The sequence below is a fragment of the Phocoena sinus genome, chromosome 10, assembly GCF_008692025.1.
Source record: "Phocoena sinus isolate mPhoSin1 chromosome 10, mPhoSin1.pri, whole genome shotgun sequence".
Lineage (NCBI taxonomy): Eukaryota > Metazoa > Chordata > Mammalia > Artiodactyla > Phocoenidae > Phocoena > Phocoena sinus.
In genome coordinates, this window is record NC_045772.1 from 7,445,755 (window position 1) to 7,465,624 (window position 19,870).

Here is a 19,870-nt window from a genome sequence, read left to right on the forward strand (position 1 = left end):
CAGGCTCTAGACCCATGATTTCCACACTCAGCCACTTGTTTTTCTGGAGAAGGGCTGGGGCCAGTGTGGACACCTGTGATTTTCCCTGCCCACCACCCACTGTCCCTTCTGGGGGGAAATGCCTCCCTGCTTTCACCTGGGGACTCCTCTCTCCCCTGTCTTGGTCCTCAGGACCCCTGGCCCAGGCCGGGCCAATCAGAACCAGAGTCAGGCCTTGGGCTGGAATGCCTGGCAGGCTCTTCTCCCGTGGCTCCTGAGTTGGTAGAGTTTCGGCCTTGGGCTGTTGGTGGCTGGGCGTTAGAGCCAGCAGAGGGGAGTGGCCAGGGAGGACCTCTCTGAGGTGGCGACGTTTAAGCTGAGCCCCAAGTGACAAGAAGTATCTGGCCTTGCCACAATCTAGAGAGAATTGTGGGAAGAGGGGATGGTGTGTTAGAAGGCCCTCAGGTGGGAGTGAGCTTTGGCGTGATAGAGGACTGGGAAGGAGGCTGATGTGGCTGCAAGGGGTGAGGGAAGTGAGAGGTAGGGTATGAGCCTGGAGGGTGGGAGGCAGGGCCTCAAAGGCCAGTTCTGAGGAGACTGCGGCTTCGTCCACTGGGGACAAGGCCAAGGCAAGGGCCAAGGGCCTGACCTGTCCCTTCACGTCCAGCCTCCAGTCTCTGAGGCCCTCCCCGCCCCGCCAGCTGGCAAACACGTGCTGTGACTGCCAGGCCGCCAGGGAGCCATGAATGAAGGAGGCTGGGCTGAGGTTTGAAGTAGGGTTATGATTATTCTCGACAAAGACGAGAGGGCACGGCTGTTCATGCAGGAAAAGAGCAGCCTGTGGCACCACCCGCCTACCCACCAGCAGCTGAGCTACAAAGAAATCATCTGCTGAAAACCAGGGGCTCCGCCATGGAGGCTATTGCTGTGGAAACCAAGCATTCAAAAGCTCATCTCCTCGAAAGCCTCCGTGGCCTTGGAGAGACTGTAGAGGTGAGTCAAGGCAGAGCAGCCTCTTAGTCTTACTGATTCCAATCCAATTATAATCCCCGTTTTGTTGTTGACTGTCAGCCCACAAGTGGGGGCCAGTTCTGGGCTTATGTGGCCTTGAATCCACATAACCCTTTAAGGTACATACACTCCTAAGGTGTTGGTGCCGCTTGACAGATGCTGAAACTTAGGCACAGAGAGGATAAGAAACTTACCCAGCACCACACAGCTAGTGATAGAGCTGGAATTAAAACACAGGAATTCTGATTTCATTACATTCTTGTTCTTTCTGCTACACCACACCACACTGCCTTTGCAATGTCTTCAGTTCCCTGGATGCCCTTCTCCTCCACCGTGAGACTCATCTCCAGCCTCTACTAACGATTTTACCCAGTAAAGCAGAGTGGTCCTTCCCTCCTCTCTGGCTATGCCCCAGTCATCTTCTCTAATTCAACTACTGCCCTTCTGCCAGAGAAGATCTTTTCCTGCAGTTCTGACCACGTCATTTGTTCATTCACTCATACATTAGACAAATATTTACTGACTACTTACTATGTGTCAGATGGTCCAGGCTGGAAGACTGCAATGAACGAGACAGGTATATGCCTTGAGTTTACAAAGCTCCTGTTTCATCTAGGAAGAGACTTAGCACAAAGTGCACAAGCAAATAAATGTATAGTCACAAACTATGAAGACAACAAACAAGCAGGGTGAGATGAAGGAGACTAATAGGGCCAAGTCTACCTGCTGAGACAGAGGGCTGAGAAGGGGCCCGGTAAGCCGAGCCCAAGGCGTGAGAAGGAGCCAGCCTTGTCAAAAAGCAGGGAAGAGGGTTTCCCTGGTGGCGCAGTGGTTGAGAGTCCGCCTGCCGATGCAGGGGACATGGGTTCATGCCCCGGTCCGGGAGGATCCCACATGCTGCGGAGCAGCTGGGCCCGTGAGCTGTGGTCGCTGAGCCTGTGCTCCGCAACGGGAGAGGCCGCAACAGTGAGAGGCCTGCGAACCGCAAAAAAAAAAAAAAAAAAAAGCAGGGAAAAGTGTTTCCCAAAGAGAGAACAGCAAGGGAGAACTCCCAGAGGCAGGAAGGGACTCCGCATGTTCAAGGAACTTCAGGTCAGCAGTGTGGCTGGAGCAGAGGCCACATTGTGTAAGGTTTGGGGGACCTGGCAAGAGGCCCGCTCCTCATCTGAGATGAGACAGTGTCGCTGGCAGCCTCGCAGCCTCATCCAGGGTAATGGTCAGGGCAGGCAGGAGGACAGGGGTATGAAAGGCTCTCCTGGCCTTGCCCCTAACCTGGAGCCTACCCTTAGGTTGGTAGGTGAGGGTCTCCTTCTGCTGTAGCTGCTTGGATCCTCTCAAGTCACTAGGAGAAGCTCTCTGTGATGGGGTGAGGGGGTCCCTGGCCCACAGCCGGCCTCCCTTGCACCCTTCCCTGAGGACCTGGGGCTGGAACAGCCAGGCTGACCAGCTGACCTAGGTCTGGGATGGGCTGTGAGCCAGGCCTCTATCAGCCATCTGTCCACAGATGTGCGCTCCTGGACCTTGGGCCTCCAGACTTCTCAACCCTTAGTGCTCACCTCCACTCTCACCTTCTGAGCCAGGCTGTCCCTGACCGCCTTGGCCAGAGGAGCAGTTCTCACTCACTTGCTGTCACATTATGCATGTGACCTTTCTCAGCAGCAGTGCCTGAGGTGATCTGTATCTGTTTCCCCATTTACTGTTGGTCCCCCTTGCTGTAGCACTAGCCCTCATGCACAGCAGCCCTAACAAATATCTATTGACTTTCTGTACTTTGCTTTTGGCTCAAACCAGAACAGAGAGCAATGTCCTGGGATGCTTTGTTTAGGTCCCTTCTAGAATCACCGTTCCCGGTGGTCCTCAGCTATGCCTCTGCCTCCATAGAAGGCATTTTTTAAAACATATTTATTTTTTTTTAAAATAAATTTATTTATTTACTTTTGGCTGAGTTGGGTCTTTGTTGCTGCGTGCGGGCTTTCTCTAGTTGCGGCAAGCAGGGGCTACTCTTCGTTGCGGTGTGCAGGCTTCTCGTTGCAGTGGCTTCTCTTGTTGCGGAGCACGGGCTCTAGGTGCGCGGGCTCAGTAGTTGTGGCACGCAGGCTCAGTAGTTGTGGCACACAGGCTCAGTAGTTGTGGCACACAGGCTGTAGAGCACAGGCTAAGTGTTTGTAGTGCACGGGCTTAGTTGCTCCGCGACATGTGGGATCTTCCCCGAACAGGGCTCAAACCTGTGTCCCCTGTATTGGCAGGCGTATTCTCAACCACTATGCCACCAGGGAAGCCCAAGGACAAAGTCCATTTTGAAGATGGAAAGTCGGATAGGATAGCAGCAGGTTTGTGGGGTAGAGATGACCAGGAGCGCCATTTTGGCCCAGGTTAAGCTTGAGTTGCCAAATGGGCATGTGAGCAGGTAGGTTTGTAGACTGTGCAGGGGAGCCCGCCAGTTTAGAGGTGGGTAGAGGAACCTGGGAGGTGGAAAGAGGATCCGGGTGTGTGAAGGAGGAGGGAGTGATCAGCTGGGATAAATGCTGCCCTTGAGGACTGAGAATTACCACTGGATTTGCCAAAGTGGAGGCCATTGTTGACCTTGAAAAAGCAGCTTGGGTTGAGAGGTAGAGCCAAAAACCTGACGGGAGCAGGTTGAAGAGAGGACAAGAAGAGAAGATTTGGAAACAGCAAATGCAGATGACTCCTTCAAGGGGTTTTGCTGGTTAAAGGGAGCAGAAAATGGGGCAGTAGCTGGAGGGAAAGGGGGCCAAGAGGGTTTTTTTTTTAAGATGTGAAAAAAATCTTAATTGCTTTCTTAAATTTGAATTTTATTCAGTTTTTAATTTGAATAGGTAATATGTTCCTATGATCCCAAACATCAAAGATTCTGAAGGGCATTTGAAAAAACAATTCTCCTTCCTACCCCTGTCACTCTCCCATACCCCTCAGGCATTCAGTTCCTTGCCCTGGAGACAGCCAGTGTAATTAGTCCCAGAGCACACACTCATGCACGCGTGCGCGCACACACACACAGCATTATTTTTCTTTTTATATGAATAGTAACATCCCATATAGACTGCTCTGTGCCTTGCATTTTTTAACAATATATTCTGAATATCATTCTATCTCAAGACACAGAGAGCATTTGCATCCTTTCTTATGGCTTTGCATTATTTTCCTCTATGGTGCACTGTGTATATTTTTTCATCCAGTCTTCCGCTGATGGACAATCATTTGAGATGGGTTCTATCATTATCTCCATTTTACAGAGAGGCAAGGAGGCGCTGAGAGGTTCACCGGCTCCACCACGGTTGCTAGCTAGTGCGCTGCAGCGTGGGAACTCCATGCCCTTAACCACCACTGCTCTCTCCTCATCCTCCTGGATTAGTTTCCAACCCTATTTCTCCTTCACTCCTACACGCTTAGCAATTATTTTGCTATCCCTTTGTTCATTCAATATGCACATATTGAACATATTTGCACAAGCGCTGACCTTGTGCCAGGCACAGGGCTAGGCCATGAGGATGCAGAGGGACAGGACAGAGAAGTCCTCTGCTGTCGAGGAGCTTGCAGACTAAGTCTTTGTGTGTTTTTGTAAGCTACCTCAAAGCTTCTGTGGAAGGACGCAGAGAATTAATAAAGAAGCCTGGTCCTTGTTTTAACTAATGAGGAAAGCAATCGTGCCAACAAATCACTGTTGCAATCCTATGAGCTGAATACTATAAAAAAGCCTGGGAACTCTGCAATTCTGGCCTCATCCCCTGAGCCTGGCCCTCCTCCAGTTTCCCATCTCAGTGAAAGGCCTTAGGCATTGGCTCCTCCCACTTCCGTCCACAGGTCCTCCACCCTATCTCTGAGAGCACCCCCTGAAGACCTCTGGACTCGGCCCAACTTTGCTCTCCATGGCTACCAGCTTGCTTGGGTCTTCTCTTTCAGGGGCCACCCAGTAATTTCCTCCCTGGTGTTCTTGTCTCCACACCAGCCCCTTCCCATCCACTGTCCCTCCAGCTGATGTGTCACTATGTCATTTCCCCGTTCTGAACTAGAAGGTGCTGCCCTTGGGCTAATGTGGTGGCAGCATAGCCCAGTGGTTAGGATGATCATGGGCTCTGGAGCCTGAATCCCAGCTCTGCCACTTATTAGCTGTGTGACCTAGAACGACCCACTTAACCCCTCTTTGCTTTAGGTGAGGCAAAATGAGAAGAGATAAATGATAATGAGATAAATTAGATAACAATGGTAATAGCGCCTACCTTATACAGCTGTCGTGAGGATTAAAAGTTAATGGTTAGTATAATAATAAGGCCCTTGTGATCTGGACCCTGCCTAGGTCTCCAGTCTCACCAGTTTTCATCTCCCCTATAAATTTTTGGATCCCTGAGAGAGCATCAAATCCTCTGGCCCTGCCCTCCCTCTCCTCCCTGCACCCTCTCTGAGCTGAAGCTGGGCCTGGGAACCAGTTCTTCTTCCCCACTGGATCTCTAACAGCTGTAAAATAGTGTGTTGGATGAATGAATGAGAAAGGTATTACATTTGGGTTCCAATGGATGAGTAGGAGTTTTTCAGGTAAAGAAGTGTTTAAGGTTGGGCTATATAAAAGGGCTTGCTCCATCCTTCGGGCTGGAAACTCCCAGTGCCAGGAGGACAGAAGGGAGGTGAGGCTGGAGAGGAAGGCTGGGTTTAGTCCAGAATTTCTGCGTGGACAAAAGATATTCACAAAGGGAAGGCTTTTGTGACCGTGTGGGAGGTCAGCTGCAGGAAGGACTTGAGGGCAGGAGCTGGGATGTGTGGTGGCTAAGCTCCAGGGCAGCAATGAAAAGGCTCTCAGGGCAGTGGTTATAGTGGTGACAGCTGTGGGAATGGAATGAAGAAGGAAAATTTGAGAGATATTTGAGAAGAAGAAATAATGATCTCCTAAATACTTTTTTAAAATTTATTTATTTATTTATGGCTGCATTGGGTCTTCGCTGCTGCGTGTGGGCTTTCTCTAGTTGCGGAGAGCAGGGGCTACTCTCCCTTGCAGTGCATGGACTTCTCATTGCGGTGGCTTCTCTTGTGGAGCACGGGCTCTAGGCGCGCGGGCTTCAGTAGTTGTGACACGCGGGCTCAGTAGCTGTGTCACATGGGCTTAGTTGCTCCACGGCATGTGGACCAGGGCTCGAACCCATGTGCCCTGCATTGGCGGGTGGATTCTTAACCACTGCGCCACCGGGAAAGTCCCGTCACTGAGGTTTTTTTTGTTTTGTTTTGTTTGTCCCAGTATATTATCACTTTTCAGTTGAGATGTAATCTGCCTACAATTAAATGCAAAGATCTTAAGTGTTGAGCTGGATGGGTTTTGGCAATTATATACAAATATATACAATTATATACATCTCTGTAACCAGCCACTAAAAGATACAGAACATTTCTATCATCCGAGAAAGGTCCCGCCAGTCAATTCTCTCCGTTTCCAGAGTACTGTAGGGTCTAAGCACACTGTGTTTGCGTTCTGAAAGGATCACTCTGGCTGCAGCTTAGAGGACGGCCCGAGGCCAGCAAGGAGAGTACTTACCGGCTGGGCGAGAGATGACTGGATTGCACCGAGGTCGCCTAGCAACCTGAGAGCGCTGTCGCAGGGTTGACAGCTGCGCCTGCGGCAGGCAAGGCCCCACCCCACCCCACCCAGGCCCCTCCCCCCAGCCCCGCCCCGCGCACGAGCCGGTAGACAGCTCCGCCCCGCGTCGGGGGGCGGGCCGAGGATTCTTATTGGTCGGTCCTCCGGAAGCTACCGGATTCGGAGTCTCGCCTGAAGTCTTGCCGCCGCCGGCTGCGTGTGGCTTCGCGGTGCGTGGCGGTGGCGCTTGGCGAGGGCTGTGTGTGGCTGGCCGCGCACCCCTCCCGCTCGAGCCCAAGACCCTGCGGCTGAGCCTCATTTTCCTCTCTTTGTAGTAGCGGAGCACGCCCCGCACGGGACACCCCTACGGTGCAGCCCCATTGCTGGCCTGGGGGCTGGTCACAGCTATTGGAACGGGACGGAGCGGGCTCGGGGATCCCCACTGCCCCAGGCTCCGGTGCGTGACTGACCCACCCGTTCCCAGAGCCCCCCGCGCAGGGTGGGATGTTCGTCCTGGTGGAGATGGTAGACACCGTGCGGATCCCCCCGTGGCAGTTTGAGAGGAAGCTCAACGACTCCATTGCCGAGGAGTTGAACAAGAAGTTGGCCAACAAGGTACTGGGTCCACGGGGTCGTGGGCAGGCCTTGGCACGGGAGGGCCCAGCACTGCCTACCCACCCGCTGCCGGCCTGGCCATGCCAAGCCTTGGAGTTGGGCAAATAGCTTAAAGTCTCAGAATTCGGTTTCTAAGCCTGTGCATGGGATGGGGGGTAATCCTTAACCCACTAGGATGCTGGCAGGAATCAAAAGAAAAACTGGGTTTGAAAAAGGCCTTGCAACTGGGAATTGCTAGCGTCCCCACTTCCAAATTACTTTGCAATCTAGGGCGAGTCCTTTACCCCCTCTGGGCCTCAGTTTCCATTTGTAAAATGGAAATAATAATTGCTGTCCAACCATGCATTGTTTCTGTGAAGATGGCTGGTAGTTTAGCTGTAAGGAGGTTTATCCATTCATTCCTGCAAAAAAATGTTTGTGCACCTTTTATGTGCCAGGCTAGCATGCCTGAGTGCTGGGTCCTCAGAGGCCTTCCCATGGCCTTTTCTGAAGCAGCCCTGCCTCTGCAGTTATTCTGTGTCATATCACTCTTTCCTTCTTAGCACTCACCACTCTTTTCTTATTTGTTTACTTGGTTACTGTTTTTCTCTTTCCCTCTCCATGAGGGCAAGTGACTGTTGTCTTCTTTCCCATGGTATCCCCCATATTTAGTCAGAGTAGATGTTCCATAATTGTTTATTAAATGAATAAAACAGACAAGCTTCTGCTCTGTAGTGTGGTGGGGAAAGCTGATATGGGTGAGAGACTCCCACAGCTGAGTGTGTGATGAGAAGTTGAGGTAAATGTTATGAGAACAGGTGTTCACAAGCCTGTGGAATGAAGGAACTTCACCTACAATGAGGGAGACAAGAGGGTTTGCTAGGGAGGTGGTGCTTGAGCTGAGATCTGGTGGTGAGGAAGAACTAACATAGGGGATTTGTTTTTTTTGCGGGGGGAGGTTCTGGGCAGAGAGTAGAGCTGTGCAGGAAGCAGAAACAGGATGTGCAAAGGCCCTGTGGCAGGAGGGAATATCGCATCTATCATGGCATGGAGGGGCTGGTCTGGCCTGAGCACACAGAGAGAGGAGAGGCTGGAAAGTGGTGGGAGCCAGGTCATACAGGGCCTGCAGGACTTCATCGAATAATGGTCTTCAGCAGGAGGTAGTAGGCTGAGGAGAGAGCCGGAGGAAGATTGGCTGGCTGTAGGCAGGAGGCAGGTCCCTTCCATAGAGCCTGAAATTACAGAAGGTGGAGTGTACAGACCTGGGGATTTGTTGTTGGTGGAGAGAACTCATGGAGTCCTTAGTGGATGGTGTCTGATTACTTTGTGAGGTAAAAGGAGAAGGGACCTCTAAAGGACAAAGAGAAAAGGTGTGAAAGTTACAAGAGGGTATATAGTCCTTCTGTAATGCAGGTCCTTCTCTGACCTGTTCAGACAAATATTTCTCTTTTTTTTGGCCACGCTGCGAGGGTTGCAGGATTTTAGTTCCCTGACCAGGGATCGAACCGGGGCGCTCAGCAGTGAAAGAGCTGGACTGCCAGGGAATTCCTAGACAAGTATTTCTGTATTTGAATCATTGAGTCATTTGAGAGGAGGCCACACAGAATAGGTCCAAGGTCCAGCCAAGGGCACACATCTCCTTGTGCTTCCAAAGCCAGCCGACTCTGCCTCATTGCCCTGAGGTCTGGCCGGGACTCTGAGTTCTCTGAGCTTCTTGCTAATCCTTGAACAGTCCTGCAAGGTCTCTAACTGGGAGGTGATGACGCTGGTGTCAGATAAACAGACACCAAGCAGCTAGTCCTTTGCAGCATCCTGGAGTGGAGATGGGTCATGGGATGTCCTCTGCCTGTTCTCTGCCCAGTTTCAGGGCCTCCCATGTGTCACTCTGCCAGCCTCAGTCCCTGTGGCCCCGTCTGTGTGTCCGAGACTTTGTGAGCAGAACAGCGATTAGCTGTGGTCTGACATTTTAAACTGTGAGCTCTAGTATGGAACTGGGGCCTTGGAAAGTGTAGGTTTAACCAGGGGTTCCCCACCACTGATCCTTATTAGTAATGATAATGATCCTTGATTGGTGATTGTTATTTCTAGCAGGTGAGCTGGCTACTGAGCTAGGTACTTCGCAGCTGTTCTCTTGATTTAACAACCCCACAGCCTGGTATGTCCATTTTTGCAGATGGGGAAACTGAGGCTCAGAGAAGTGACCTTGGAGGTCACACAGGGAGTGGTGGAGCTGGCGTTGTAACCTGCATCCGTCATGTCATCAAAGACCTTGTTCTTTCCAGAGTTCAGCATCCTCCCCGAGTTCCTTACCTCAGGCAGTGCCCCAATGCATTTCCAGCTGTAAAACGGGGATGATCATACCTGCCCGGCGCGGGGTGGGGGTGGGAGGTGGGGGGTGGATCTCAGGAGAGACTGCGCAGGGGGCTGGGCCTCGAGGTCACGGGCTGTGTACACGGATGCCCACAGGTCGTGTACAACGTGGGACTCTGCATCTGCCTGTTTGACATCACCAAGCTGGAGGACGCCTATGTGTTCCCGGGGGACGGTGCATCACACACCAAAGGTGGGTGCCCTCCTTCTGGGCACTGGGCTTCTTGGGGCTCAGTTTTCTGTAGGGGGAGTCCTCGTCAGGGTGTTGGGAGACCTGGGGCCTAGTCCTGACTCTGCCAGGAATTTACTGGGTGATCATGGGCAGAATCTTCCCCTTTCTGGGCCTCAGTTTCCTGTCTATAAGAAGGGGAGGTAGACAAGGTGATTCTCAAGGCTTCTCCAGCTCTGAGATTGTGGCTCTGTGTCTGTGTCCCCTTTGGTCTTGTGTGTTATATGAGCCCTGCTCTGCCTGGCTCTCAGGCTGCTCAGGTAGGGTGGGTGGACAGATAGTGGAAGACAATTGGAGTAGGCATTGCTAGCTTAAAAGTGGGGAGAGCGGAGGGGAGCACAGCTGCCCCTCTTGGGGTGGTGGCTGGTTGGGGGTGGGAAACTTTGAGGGACACCAAGACATAATGGTTAAAAGTGTGGCCTCTAGGTTTAAATCCCAACTCTGCTACTTACTTGCTGTGTGTCCTGAGCGGAACATGTAACTTCTCTGTGCCTCTGTTTCCTCTTCAGTAAAACGCAGTTAACAGACTTTATTTTTTTATTTTTTAACAGTAGACGTTATTGTTGTGAGAATTACTAAGTTAATATGTACAAAGCTCTCAGGACAGGACCTTGGCACAGAGCAAGTGCTTGACGGCTCATCGACTTGAATTGTTTCTCCAATTCTGTGGGTCAGCTCGGTGGTGGTCTTCTGGGCTGGCTTGGCCAGGGCTGGATGGTATAGGGTGGTCTCATGTGTCTGGTGGTTGACAGACTGGTTGGATGGGGGGCTTCGGCTGGGTTTCACGTCTCTGCTCGGTGTGGTGTCCTCTTTCAGTAGATAGACTGGGCACCAAAGCACAGATGCTTTTCAAGCTTCTGCTTATATCCCATTGGCCAGAGCAGGTCACGTGGCCGAGGCCAGAGTCTAAGGATGGAGAAGGGCTTCCTCTGGATGGGAGGGGCTGCGGTCACATTGGCAAGGGATGTGCACCCCGGATGGGAGGGAGGAGTAGAGGGCGGGTCACCTTGAGGAGAGGGCTCAGGGAGGAAGCGGGGTGTTCTTCTCTCCCCTGCCTGGACAAACCAGATCAGAAGCAGAGGGCAAGGGCACCATTGAGGTGGTCCGGGGCTAGTCGGGGTGCAGGCATGCCTCTCGCCTTCCGCTGGGCGCTCGCCCGCCTGCCCCAGACCCTCTGAGTCAGAATCTCTGGGGAGGGGCCTGCAGGGATTCTCACACGAGGCCGCGTTTCAGGAGCCCTGCCCTGGCCCGTACTGGGGGGGCGGGGGGGGGCGGGGAGTGTCAGCCTCAGCACAGAGATGTCCAAGCATTCCAGATTGTGCTGTGAGGCTGCCTGGTGTGTGTGTCCAGGAATCCAGAGACTTAATTAGTTCTCACGGATGCCGTTGAACTCTGTGGAGAGCTGCGTGTGGGGACCAGGACGGTTTCGTTAGCAGAAAGACCAGTCGGTGATGTGGACACAAGGCCACAAGGGCTCTGAGCCCAGTCTCTGTCGTGGGACAGGGGCCTTGCTGTCCAGGAGACAAGTGGTCAGGGGGCCAGAACTTCAAGAAAAACTCAAAGGGACTTCCCTGGTGGTGCACTGGTTAGGAATCTGCCTGCCAATGTGGGTAACATGGGTTCGATCCCTGGTCCGGGAGGATCCCACATGCCGCAGAGCAGCTAAGCCCGTGAGCCCCAACTACTGAGCCTGTGCTCTAGAGCCTGTGACCCACAACTACTGCTGAGCCCACGTGCCACAACTACTGAGGCCCGCGCGCCTAGAGCCCGTGCTCCGCAATGAGAGGCCCGCGCACCACAACGAAGAGTAGCCCCGGGCTTCCCTGGTGGAGCAGTGGTTGAGAGTCCGCCTGCCGATGCAGGGGACATGGGTTCGTGCCCCGGTCTGGGAAGATCCCACATGCCACAGAGCGGCTGGGCCCGTGAGCCATGGCTGCTAAGCCTGCGTGTCCGGAGCCTGTGCTCTGCAGCGGGAGAGGCCACAGCAGTGACAGGCCCGCGTACTGAAGAAAAAAAAAAAAGAGTAGTCCCCGCTCACTACAACTAGAGAAAGCCTGCGTTCAGCAACAAAGACCCAACGCAGCCAAAAATAAATTAATTAATTTAAAAAAAAGAAAAAAAACTCAGAGAAAAAAGTTAAATATGAGGAAATTCTGTCCGTTCATTTGGTTGTGTCTGCTGCTTGGTGTAGGACTTCACTGCTGGTTTTCTTATCCACCCTGCTTCACCCTGGGTCCCCTGTGTTCTTGGGAACGAGGTACAGGAGTAGAGCCCAGGGTTAGGCCTGCCACACAGACCTGGAGTTGAATTCTGGCTCAGGCCCCCCTTCGTGGGGACCTCAGGCATGTGACGACCTTCCTCAGCCACACTCTCCTCATCTGTATAATGGGGTAACACTCGTGGCTACAAGGCTCCTCAGGGCCTGTTGAGCATCGCGCAGGGTGTCTTTGGTCTGTGGTGGGGATCGGTGGCCAGGCTTCGAGGCTGAGCACAAGCCCAGGCCCCATTCCTGCCACTGCCTCGCCAGGGCTGTGGCCAAGGGTGTGCTGAGCGGGGCTCCGCACCGGGCCTCTGCGTTCGCTTAGAGGATTATTCATTTGCCAGTTGCCTTCTGCTTCTTTCTGTTTCTCCTCCTACTCAGGCCAGATTACTTTACCTGTCTCTCTGAGACTCATTCCTGGAAAAACGGTGTAATGATAATGGTACCCGCCTCACACAGCCCTTGCGAGGAATAAACGTGAAAAACCACGGGAGGCCTTTGGTCCGGTGCCTGGCGCGTAGTAGGTGCTCACGACATGTTAGCCTTTGTGACTGGTGACACTGGCCCCGACTGGCCAGCCTTATCCCTTGTCACTTAGGGTACCTTTCCTTGGCACCAGCCCTGTGTTCTCCATGCCTGCCAGGCTGGCCGGACTCGCCTCCTTCCCCTGCCTCTGGCTGAACTGGGGCTCCGCTCTGGGCTCTGGAGCAGCGTGTCTTTGTGCCCACCGTTTGCTTTGCTCTTTTCCCTTGTTTTTTAAGTTGTGATAAAACACATATAACATAAAATTTACCATTTTTAGTGTATAGTTCGGTGGTATTCAGTGCATTTACATTGTTGTGTGGCCATCACCACCATCCATCTCCAGAACTTTATTGTCTTCTTTTTTTTTAAACTTATTATTTTTTTTAATTTAATTTTATTTATTTATTTATTTTTGGCTGTGTTGGGTCTTTGTTGCTGCGTGCGGGCTTTCTCTAGTTGCAGTGAGCAGGGGCTGCTCTTCGTTGCAGTGCGCGGGCTTTTCATTGCAGTGGCTTCTCTTGTTGTGGATCATGGGCTCTAGGTGCGTGGGCTTCAGTAGTTGTGGCATGTGGGCTCTAGAGCACAGGCTCAGTAGCTGCAGCACACAGGCTCAGTAGTTGTGGCTCACGTGCTCTAGAGCGCAGGTTCAGCAGTTGTGGCTCACGGGCTTAGTTGCTCCGCGGCATGTGGGATCCTCCCGGACCAGGGATTGAACCCATGTCCCCCGCATTGGCAGGCTATTCCTAACCAGTGCACCACCAGGAAAGTCCCTTTATTGTCTTCTGAAACTGAATCTCTGTCTCCACTAAACAACAGTTCCCCAGCCCCTGCCCCCAGCCCCTGTCCACCACCATTCTATTTTCTGTCTCTGTGAATTTGACTACTCCAGGTACCTCATGTGAGTGGAATCATGGTATTTGTCCTTTGTTGAAACGCATCATATCCTGAGGCAGCCCTACCTATCCTGGGACAAAGTTTGCTCGAGCCTACAACTAAGAATGGGTCTTCCTCTTCTTACTGGTCCTTCAGACCCATCCTTTTTGACTTTCCAGTCTTCCCACCTGCAGGCTAAACATCCCTAGAACTTCAGATGGGGGTCTTGGGAGGTGGCCCGCAACATAGCACCATCCCAGCTGGCCCTCCAGCTGGTCTGTGGCCTCCTATTTTATTTTATTTATTATTTTTTTTGGCCGTGTGGCATGTGGGATCTTAGTTCCCCGGCCAGAGATCGAACGTGTGCTCCCTGCAGTGGAAGCGTGGAGTCTTAACCACTGGACCGCCAGGAAAGTTCCTTCCTTTTTGTTTTTTAATTGAGATATAATTCACATACCATGAAATTCACCCATTTAAAGCATACGGTACAGTGGCTTTTAGTATATTCACCAGGCTGTGTGACTATCACCACTGGCTAATTCCAGAACATTTTCATCACCCCCAGAAGAAACACCGTTCTCATTAGCAGTTACTCCCCGCTCTGCCAGCCCCTGACAGCCATTAATCGACTTTCTGTCTCTGGATTTGCCTATTTTGGATGTTTCATATGAATAGAATCGTAAAATACGTGGCCTTTTGTGATTGGCTTATTTCATGTAGCATAATGTCCTCGAGGTTCTTCCATGTTGTTGCATGTGTCGGTACTTTATTCCTTTTTGAGGCTGAATAATCTCCCATTGTATGGATATATCACATTTTGTTTATACATTGATCTGTTGTCAGACACCTGGGTGGCTCACCATTTGCTTCTGGAGGTAATTGTTCCAGCCTTGAGCTCCCTGGGCACAGGATCCTGTGTCATCCTGTCCCTGCAAGCCCAGTGCCCAAATCGGGCCTGGCACAGACCTGGCAGAGGCTCCGTGGGGATTTATTAAAATGAACCGACATTGAGTCATACAGGGGACAGGATTTTTCCACACTGTGCGTAAGTGACATCTGCCCTCATCTACCCTCTCCGAGGTCAGCATGCGGCTCTCCCATCTTAAGAAGGCTCAGAGGCTTGTATTTGTCTCCTCCCAGGGAGCACCAGCTGCCTCCTCTCCTTTTCCCACACTTTCCTGCCTGGTGGAGCCATGGGGAAGCAGCCTGGTGGGGAGCTGGGGGCCAGGTGGACCCTGCTGTCCTTGGGGTGAGGCTGCCAGTCCAGGCAGCTGAGGGCATTGGTAGCAGAAGCCTGTGTTTGGGGATTAAACCCTTTCTGAGGAAGGCAGATTCAACCCAGTGTTCCTGTCTCATGGTTCAGAAAGACTTGGAGTTTCCCCTTGGCAGAACAGCTGTGTGACTGTGAGTGGGTGACTCAGCCTCTCTGAGCCACTTGCGCATGGTCACACTGGGGAAGCATGACATCTGACACAGGTGGATCGTGATGGGCACTGGGCGACTGCCAGGGGGCAGCCTTACGGTTATTTACTAGCCCTGGCGGAATTCAGGCCCTAGACACCACCTTTGGGGCTCGGTGGACACCCCGTGTGTGTGCGTGCACGCATGTGTGCAGGGCAGGGGGCAGGCGCTCAGCAAGGGGCAGCAGTGATGGAGTGACGGCTTCTGCCAGGCTGTGGAGTCAGAGTCTGTGATGTGGGCACAGACCTTACCTGATATTTTTCTTGGGGTCAGGTGAGTAGGGACCACATAGGACAGGACTTGAGAACCCACAGAGGCATTTTTGCTGGTTTATTGGCTCTTCCCCCACCCCAAATTCCAGAGCATTTTTAGCATCCTGTTCCAGGTCAGAGCTATGCCTGGGGCAAACTTTGCCAATCAGCGGGAGATGGGGGAACTCGTTTCCAAACCTGGTTCTCTTTGCCAGTTGCTTCTGCCCTTGTTAGAATTTAAAGGAGAGAGCCTGGGCTTCCCTGGTGGCACAGTGGTTATGAATCCACCTGCCAACGCAGGGGACATGGTTCGAGCCCTGGTCCGGGAAGATCCCACATGCCGCGGAGCAACCAAGCCCGTGCGCCACAACTACTGAGCCTGTGCTCTAGAGCCCGTGAGCCACAACTACTGAACCCACGTGCCACAACTACCGAAGCCTGCACACCTAGAGCCCGTGCTCCACAACAAGAGAAGCCACCACAATGAGAAGCCTGCGCACCGCATTGAAGAGTAGCCCCTGCTCACTGCAACTGGAGAAAGCCCGCGAGCAGCAACGAGAACCCAACGCAGCCAAAAATAAAAATAAATTTTTTTAAAAAAGAAAAAAAAGAACAGCAGCCCGGTAATTTTAAAAAATAAATAAATAAATAAAGGAGAGAGCCTGGAGGAAGGCTGGAATTGACTTTGGGGTCATTGCTGGCCCAGAATCTGAGCTCAGGTGTGACTGATGGATTTGGGAACTGAGCCTCAGTTCCAGGGCCAGTGCTGCCGGCCTCTCACAACGGGGGCCAAGTTGTGGCCTTGCTGGGGACGGGGCCGAGGGTCCCTCTGGCTTAGCTAACAGGTCTAGGCCCACAGGCGCCTGGCGTGGACTGCTGTGTGGCTTCTTGGTGCCGCCACGGGGTCAGCATGCCAGTGAGTGAGAGTGGACACTGGAAAGCACAGGCCACCCCAGCTGGAGCAGCCTTTCCTCATGGCCTGCTCATCACTGACACGCTTTCATTTCCAGTTCACTTTCGCTATGTGGTGTTCCATCCGTTCCTGGACGAGATTCTGATTGGAAGTATCAAAGGCTGCAGCCCGGAGGGAGTGCACGGTAATGTTGGCCCTGAGTCCTCACATGAGACCCGGGAGCACGCTGGGGGCAGATGGCGGGGCTGGCCTGCCTCCCTTTAGCTTCTGTGCTGGGCCTCATGGTCAGGGGAGGGGTCACATAGGGAAAGAGAACCTTCCCAAGCTGTCTGAGCAGCTTGTGCACAAGGGGGATACTCAGCCCCCTGTGCTATAACTGTGAGGACCTAGGCCAGCTGGGGGCCTTCACTGCAAGGCTGTGAGTCAGGACCTCAGGGCAGGCACTGGAGCTGGCAGAGGTGACTCGGGGCCCTTGGCATCTGCTGGTCCCTGTTGTGCAGTGTCCACCTCGGGTTTGGGTGGCTGCTCAGGCTATGGCAGAGGCGTGGGGCTCTGGGGTGGGGACAGGGCCCAGGGTTCCATGGGCAGCACAGGGTAAGGGCTTGCTTGTCCATTCTGAGCCCCGTCTCATGCTGTCACCTGCGTGTCTTCCAGTCTCTCTAGGGTTCTTCGATGACATTCTCATCCCTCCAGAGTCACTGCAGCAGCCGGCCAAGTTGTATCCTCCCAAGGTTAGAGTGGGTCATGGAGGAGCTCGGGCCTCTCCAAAGGAAGGTCCTCACTCTTCGAGGTGGCCTTGGGTCCTGTGACCTGATGCTGCTGGCCTCTGCCTACCCCTCTAGCTTGCATTTTGCTCTGGAAGCACTGACCTGCCTGTACTTCTCACACTGACTGGTGTCTGCACACCTGCGCCTCCATCTGGACTGTCAGACCTGGTTCCAGCTCAGTGCGCTTAGGTTGTCCCTTCAGGAGTCATCTCAAAGGTCACCTCCCTCTAGAGGCCCGCCTGACTGGCCCACCTCCCCCCTTCAGCTAACATTTGAGGGCTTGGCTCTGCGGGTCCTAGGCTGGTTGAAGATTCCTGTTGCTGGCTCCCCCATTGTCCCTGTCCCGGCCCTTGCCTGCTGCACTGGGATTGCTGTTTCTGTGGGTGCTCACCGAGACCGCTCACCAGGAGGGACCCCATCTTTTCCCGACTGTACCCGCAATGCCCAGCATGGGACCTGGCGCAGAGGAGGGGCAGGACCCATCTGCGGGGTTGCCATTAGAGGGCAGCATGTCTTTTCGGTGTGAGCTCTGCTGATTGGAGGGGGGCCATCCAGCAGAGCCGGCAGTAGGGAGCCGGGGTGCGTGCGTGTGTGTATGTGCGTGTGCGCGCATGTGTGCAGGGTAGGGGCTGTGTGTGGCTCTGGAACTTGTCAGAAAACCTGGCCCAGGCTGGCCTATCCCTCAGCCTGGTGACCTCCCATCTTGCCGTGTCCTCTTGGAAACTGGGCAAGTCCTTGGGCTGCCTGCTGTCAAGTGTCCTGAGGCACGGAGAGGGACGTGGAATTGCACTATGCGGAGAACGCTGGCCAGCGTCAGTGAGCACTCGGGCCGACCCGAGGGGTCCTGGGGAAAGCACATTACACGTGTGCTGTTTTATTACCTCCCCACCGCAGCCCTGGAGGGCAGGCCTTACTGTAATCTCTGTTTTACAGATGGGGACCCTGAGGCACGGAGAGCTTGGGCCTGGCCCCTGGTGGGTGGTGGAGCTGAGGTTTGAACTTGGCAGTCGGCCTCTGAGAGGACACATGGGCAGAGTAAGACCTCAGGCACCGAGGGGCTGTGGTCATTCCATGTTGAGGCAGAGCTCGCGCTGTGCTCTGGAGCTCCTTCCTGCTCTGGTGTCCCGTGGTGCCTGCCCGGGGTCCGTGTTCCCAGTCTGGATCCTGGTGCCCAGGAGATCCAGCCACTCACTGGGCCCGGCCCGACCTTGCCTCTCGCACACAGCGCTGGGCCTGCTTTTCCTGTGACTTTCCAGAGCATCTCAGCCTGGGATTGGATTTTCCTGGGGCGTGCCGTGGGAGGACTCCCCAACACTCTGGCTCCCCTGTGGCCTGGTTGTTGCCTTGACCCTGCGCCCCACCCAGCGATGAGGCAGAGCAAGTGTGGGTGTGGGAGTACGAGACGGAGGAAGGAGCGCACGACCTATACATGGACACCGGCGAGGAGATCCGCTTCCGGGTGGTGGACGAGAGCTTTGTGGACACATCCCCCACTGGGCCCAGCTCAGCCGATGCCACCTCTTCCAGCGAGGAGCTGCCAAAGAAGGAGGCTCCGTACACGCTTGTGGTGAGCTGTCCTCATAAGACTGCGGGGAACTGCGGGGCGGGAGGCCCCAGCAGGTCAGGGTGCAGGTCCCTGTTGTGGGGTCTTGGGCAGTCCCTTCTCCCTGGGGAGCCCCATTTCTGCAGGCCAGGGCAGCGGTAATTCTTTGTTTTTTCCTTATAAATTTATTTTTTGGCTGCATCGGGTCTTTGTTGCTGTGCGTGGGCTTTCTCTAGTTGCAGGGAGCGGGGGCTACTCTTGGTTGTGGTGCGGTGACTTCTCCTGTTGCGGAGCACAGGCTCTAGGCACGCGGGCTTCAGTAGTTGTGGCTCATGGGTTCTAGAGCACAGGCTCAGTAGTTGTGGCTCACGGGCTTAGTTGCTCTGTGGCATGTGGGATCTTCCCGGACCAGGGCTCGAACCCGTGTTCCCTGCATCGGCAGGTGGATTCTTACCACTGCACCTCCAGGGAAGCCCAGGGCAGCAGTAATTCTTGCAGTGAGGTCGTAAAGCTGCCATGGCTGTTGGGGAGGGCAGGGGAGTCAGACCCCTGCCCACAAGAGGGATGACACCAACTGGACAACAAGGCTGTGGGTCAAGGGGCTGAGAGAGAAAGAAACCAAGGGAGGGGTGGTAGGGCTGCTCCTACTACAAACCCACACGGCCTGAGGTGGCAGGGAAACTGCAACCGGCCAGATCTGACTTGGGTCCCTTTTGTCTTTTATCCTCATGAAGCCAGACAGTGAGCGACATATGACAAAAGTGGGATTTCAGGGGCCTGCCGGTAGGGTTTTCTGGTATAACGTGGGCCCCGTAGTTCACTTTTAGGGCAGCTGTCTTTGTCAGGATTGTGGGTGGCCCAAGGCTTCCCCTTTGTGTGTGTTTGGAGGCTGGGGCTCAAGGTTACTAGGCCTTTCTGGCAGAACTAGACCACGAGTGGCTCAGAAGCCAGGCCCAGGACTGGTCTGCTGGTGCCTGTGTGGGCCAGGCCTGGGGGCGAGGGGTGAGGGGCTGTACCCTCGGTAAACCAGCACTTTCCTTACATGCCTCAGGAGAGGCTGGAGCAGGAGAGGGGAGTCTGGACCAGCGGGGAGTACTGCTGCAGCTCCAGCATGTCCCCAGAGCCTCCTGGCTGGGGTGTGCCCCACCCTCCCTTTGGCCTGTGCTGGGCGCCTAAGAGGAAGGGCCCCCATTGCCTCCTGTCCAGGTTGGCTCCAGCTCTAAAGGTAGATGAAACATGCCTGTTCTCTCTCCCCCTGGCAGGGATCCATCAGTGAGCCGGGCCTGGGCCTTCTCTCCTGGTGGACTAGCAGCTAGCACTGGGGCTTTGACACTGGACCCTGCCCAGCCCTCGGGAAGGTGGTGCGGCGGGTCCTGAAGACAACAGGATGCCGAGGAGCAGGCTGTCCCCTCCCCTCCTCCTCCCAGACCTACCCCACTAAGTCCCACCGTCCACGTGGACTTCTGCCTGTCAGTGACAACAAAGATATTTAATAAATGATGGCCACGTCAGT

At 53.9% G+C, this 19,870-nt stretch overlaps 1 protein-coding gene across 2 annotated transcripts; it reads left to right on the plus strand.

Annotated features, from left to right (window-relative positions):
* Positions 1-6,743: 6,743 nt before the first annotated feature.
* Positions 6,744-19,868, plus strand: POLR3H (RNA polymerase III subunit H). Of its 2 annotated transcripts, XM_032645203.1 has the most exons (7): positions 6,744-6,801; positions 6,907-7,186; positions 9,632-9,728; positions 16,145-16,231; positions 16,702-16,765; positions 18,180-18,381; positions 19,620-19,868. In XM_032645203.1, exons 2-7 carry the CDS (start codon positions 7,076-7,078, stop codon positions 19,671-19,673), a joined length of 615 nt encoding a protein of 204 aa, XP_032501094.1. In that variant the 5' UTR covers positions 6,744-6,801; positions 6,907-7,075; the 3' UTR covers positions 19,674-19,868. The 2 variants fall into 2 exon arrangements, with proteins under 2 accessions (XP_032501094.1, XP_032501093.1); XM_032645202.1 differs by having other exon boundaries at positions 6,749-7,186.
* The last annotated feature ends 2 nt before the right edge of the window (positions 19,869-19,870 follow it).